Source organism: Brachyhypopomus gauderio, unplaced genomic scaffold, assembly GCF_052324685.1.
Source record: "Brachyhypopomus gauderio isolate BG-103 unplaced genomic scaffold, BGAUD_0.2 sc46, whole genome shotgun sequence".
Lineage (NCBI taxonomy): Eukaryota > Metazoa > Chordata > Actinopteri > Gymnotiformes > Hypopomidae > Brachyhypopomus > Brachyhypopomus gauderio.
This window is the reverse complement of record NW_027506872.1, coordinates 415,001-420,000: the sequence shown is the minus strand read 5'-3', so window position 1 is coordinate 420,000 and position 5,000 is coordinate 415,001. Positions and strand designations below refer to the sequence as shown.

The window sequence follows — 5,000 nt, the reverse complement described above, 5'->3', positions numbered from 1 at the left end:
ACACACACACACACCAGACTTTCTCTCACACACACACACACACACACACACACACACACACACACACACACACCAGACTCACACACACCCCATACTCACACACACACACACACACACACACACACACACACACACACACACACACCAGACTCACACACACACACTAGACTCACACACACACACCAGACTCACACATACACACACACACACACACACACACACACACACCACAGACTCACTCACACACCACAGATTCACACATGGCTAATGATGTGTGTCTTTTGCAGGACATTCGATTGGACACAGAGAAGAACCGTGAGAGTCCTGCATCAGAGGAGGAACCGTCCACCCCCAGGACCAGCCCCAAGTACCAGATCTTCCTAGCCGACATGCACGGCGCCAGTGGCCCGGGTGGACCCAACAGCCCTGCCACCAGTACCAACGGCTCCATGGCCAAGAACTCCCTGAGCCACTGGAAGTCAATGGAGTCCCTCCCACCCAGAGACTGGGACAGCAGTTCCAGTAGGGTAAGAGAACAGGGCTCTGGGGTTTAGAGTGGTGAAGGGGGGTCTGGAGAGTAAGTGTGGTGAGGGGTGTGGGTCTTACTACATAATAAGAGTATGGTGGGCGGTGTGGGTCTTACTACATAATAAGAGTATGGTGGGCGGTGTGGGTCTTACTACATAATAAGAGTATGGTGGGCGGTGTGGGTCTTACTACATAATAAGAGTATGGTGGGCGGTGTGGGTCTTACTACATAATAAGAGTATGGTGGTCGGTGTGGGTCTTACTACATAATAAGAGTATGGTGGTCGGTGTGGGTCTTACTACATAATAAGAGTATGGTGGTCGGTGTGGGTCTTACTACATAATAAGAGTATGGTGGGCGGTGTGGGTCTTACTACATAATAAGAGTATGGTGGGCGGTGTGGGTCTTACTACATAATAAGAGTATGGTGGGCGGTGTGGGTCTTACTACATAATAAGAGTATGGTGGGCGTGGGTCTTACTACATAATAAGAGTATGGTGGGTGGTGTGGGTCTTACTACATAATAAGAGTATGGTGGGCGGTGTGCGTCTTACTACATAATAAGGGTATGGTGGGCGGTGTGGGTCTTACTACATAATAAGAGTATGGTGGGCGGTGTGGGTCTTACTACATAATAAGAGTATGGTGGGCGGTGTGGGTCTTACTACATAATAAGAGTATGGTGGTCGGTGTGGGTCTTACTACATAATAAGAGTATGGTGGGTGGTGTGGGTCTTACTACATAATAAGAGTATGGTGGTCGGTGTGGGTCTTACTACATAATAAGGGTATGGTGGGCGGTGTGCGTCTTACTACATAATAAGAGTATGGTGGGCGGTGTGGGTCTTACTACATAATAAGGGTATGGTGGGCGGTGTGCGTCTTACTACATAATAAGAGTATAGTGGGCGGTGTGGGTCTTACTACATAATAAATGTTTCAGTCCATTTGGGCCTGCTGTATGCTTAATAAGGATGTCTGTCCCTTCCCAGACATCCAGTGTGGAGAGTCCTCTCAGAACCTTCAACAGCCCTTACTCAACCCTCTCCCTTGACTACAGCCCTGTAAACAGAATGGCAGACTTCAAGGTAACCAAGCAGTTCTGTTTACTGCACCACTCTGGTGACAGTGGCAGTGTGGATAGTAAATCTGTAACCTTGTAACTAACATCATGCATAACATGTTGTTTTATGAAAACAGATTCATAGTCACAGTTTGAGCTTAGATATTGCTTCACAGCCAGGACCATAGTTTAGTTTACATGACACAGTTCACTGTTAACAGGACTGTAATTTACTAGTTCAGGACTGTAGTTTAGTAGTTCCCATAGGGAGGTTGATGGTGTTGAGGTGAATGTGTCTCAGGTCCCAGAGCTGATGTCTCCAGTCACCTCAGACTTCAGCATGTTTGGTCTGAACCGCAAGATGAGTTCTGCAGCCTCACCCACCCTGCCCTCCCCTCGGAACCGCTTCTCCACCTACGAGACCCTCAGCAGGAGGCGCGAGGTACTCACACACTCCTCATACTCACACACTCCTACTCACACACTCATCATACTCACACACTCCTACTCACACACTCCTACTCACACACTCCTCATACTCACACACTCCTACTCACACACTCATCATACTCACACACTCCTCATACTCACACACTCCATACTCACACACTCCATACTCACACATTCATCATACTCACACACTCATCATATTCACACACTCATCATACTCACACACTCATACTTACACACTCCTCATACTCACACACTCCTCATACTCACACTCCTCATACTTACACACTCCTCATATTCACACACTCCTACTCACACACTCCTCATACTCACACTCCTACTCACACACTCCTCATACTTACACACTCCTCATATTCACACACTCCTTATACTCACACACTCCTACTCCCACACTCATACTCTCACTCCTCCTACTCACACACTCCTCCTACTCACACACTCCTACTCACACACTCCTCATGGTATGTTGAGTGTCGGTATGTTTACACTGTCAGTAGTATATACTGTAGTTTCAGTATGTTTACACCGTCAGTAGTATATACTGTAGTTTCAGTATGTTTATGCTGTCAGTAGTATATATTGTGGTTTCAGTATATTTATGTTGTCAGTAGTAGGCTATATACTATAGATTCAATATGTTTATGTTGTCAGTAGTGTAGGGGTTTCACCTACTAATCCTTTAAAGTAGATATAATTTGTTCTACCTTAATTATTAATCAGTCTAATTAATTTAGAATCAGTCTCATATTCTAATTATACCAGAACCATAACATTTAGTTATTAACTAAGGGTAATTAATGGTTTGGTATCTGAAGGATTTAATTATGAATTCTTTGGAGGTTTTGGCAACAACCACTTTTGAATGACATCAACACAGACAATTTGGTGAAAATAAATGATACATTTATTTAAAACCAACTATTCTAAAACAAACAGCATCAACAAGGATCAGTATATTTACAGTGAAGACTGGGTATTTAGTGTGCGTGTATAAAAAGGGGAGGAGTGTAATGTGTGCACGCGCTTGTGCGTGTGAGGAGGCGGAGTTGTAATCTCAGTTCTCCTATAGAGAACAAAGCAACTAAAATGGCGCCGACTTTAAACAGTAGAGCCGCGCGACTGTGTTAATGAGCTCAGCTGGTTTATTCCAACGTGGTCAGAACAAAGAGTAATGGCGCTGGCTTAATAACTAAAAATTAACGTGGTGTGTCTGAGAATGGGGAAGACTACAAGTTGTCCATTAATCAGATGGTGGCATGCACAGCAAAGAGAACTTTGTATGTACAAATCTTGATGAAGATTATGAAAATAAAGTTAAACACATTCGGAATGTATTAACAGAAAACTTAGTTAACTCCACAGTTCAAGTAACTTTGCCCTTTTATAAACTATGCCCAGCGGTAAGAGTCTCACGTGTTGAGGATTTTGGGTAGTGTCGTCGTCCCTGAATTCTCCTGGAATTAGGAGAGAATTTCCACCGCCAGCTCCTCGTTGATTAAAAGCGACGTCGTCCAGGTGTGCTGGGGAATCGTCCAGGAATGAGAGTCTCGTTCACGGTTTAACTACAGGGAATTGATCGCCTTTGTTTCAGTCCGTGTGGCCGCGTTAACAAGCTTGATTGAAGTCGTTCGGTGAATCTGTTGTCGCGGTAACGTTGATTGGTTGCTGGTTAGATTACACCGTAACTCGGGCTCGTTAATTAACTAATACGACTTTCAGCTGTTTGCTGTTAGTCGTAGCAAAGTTCGCGTGCTCTCAAACAAAACCGGAGAGAGATATTACGGAGCCTCTCTTTAATAGGTCTAACCTCGGTGTCAGTCAAACCAGAGAGAGAGATATTACGGAGCCTCTCTTTAATAGGTCTAACCTATGCGTCGGTCAAACCAGAGAGAGAGAGATATGAATGGCTGTTCAGGGTATTTAAACACCTGAACTGTAGACACACCCTTACTTCCGTCAAAGCAAGCTTGTTCCATGTGTTGCCAGTGGTACTGCCACCTGCTGGTTTAGCATGGTACCTACAGTAGTATATATTGTAGTTTCAGTATGTTTATGTTGTCAGTAGTATATACTATAGATTCAATATGTTTATGTTGTCAGTAGTATATATTGTAGTTTCAGTATCAGTATGTTTATGTTGTCAGTAGTATATATTGTAGTTTCAGTATGTTTATGTTGTCAGTAGTATATACTATAGATTCAGTATGTTTACACTGTCAGTATTTTTACACTTTGTTTTTTGCTCCTGGGGGTGTTCAGCAGCAGGCCGCTCCTGCCCACCCAATGCTCAGGAACAACATGCCACCCAAGCGGGATTTCATCGAGGAGCTGACCAAGCAGCTGGATACCTGTCAGAGAGTGAGTGACAGGCCACGCCCATGCCTCGCAAACACCAATCACTGATGTGTTTGTTTATATGCACACACCTCGCAAAAAGACCAATCACTGATGTGTTTGTTTATATGCCCACGCAACGCAAAGACCAATCACTGATGTGTTTGTTTATATGCCCACGCACCGCAAAGACCAATCACTGATGTGTTTGTTTATATGCCCACGCACCGCAAAGACCAATCACTGATGTGTTTGTTTATATGCCCACGCACCGCAAAGACCAATCACTGATGTGTTTATTCATTCAGGAGTGTGATTATTGCCTTTATTTATTTGGCGGATTTCATGTATTGTGCAAGAAGTTTTAGACAGGTGTGGAAAAACGTACAGTAACAATGTTTTCAAAAATAGAAGTGTTAATGGAAATGTTAATGGTAGTGTTAATAGTGTTAATAGAAGTATTAATAATGTTAATAGAAGTGCTAATGGAAATGTTAATGGTAGTGTTAATAGAAGTATTAATAATGTTAATAGAAGTGCTAATGGTTCATTTTTGTCATTTAACAAAATGCAAAGTGAATGATCAAAAAAGAAATCTAAAT

At 43.3% G+C, this 5,000-nt stretch overlaps 1 protein-coding gene across 1 annotated transcript in view; it reads left to right on the top strand.

The window, feature by feature from the left end:
• The window catches only part of LOC143487076 (uncharacterized), a 62,745-nt gene that overhangs the window by 47,707 nt on the left and 10,038 nt on the right, over positions 1–5,000 (top strand). The window contains exons 6-9 of the mRNA XM_076986389.1: positions 288–527; positions 1,523–1,618; positions 1,895–2,035; positions 4,324–4,422. Coding sequence (XP_076842504.1) covers positions 288–527; positions 1,523–1,618; positions 1,895–2,035; positions 4,324–4,422 — 576 coding nt within the window. The remainder of the gene's footprint in view (positions 1–287; positions 528–1,522; positions 1,619–1,894; positions 2,036–4,323; positions 4,423–5,000) is intronic.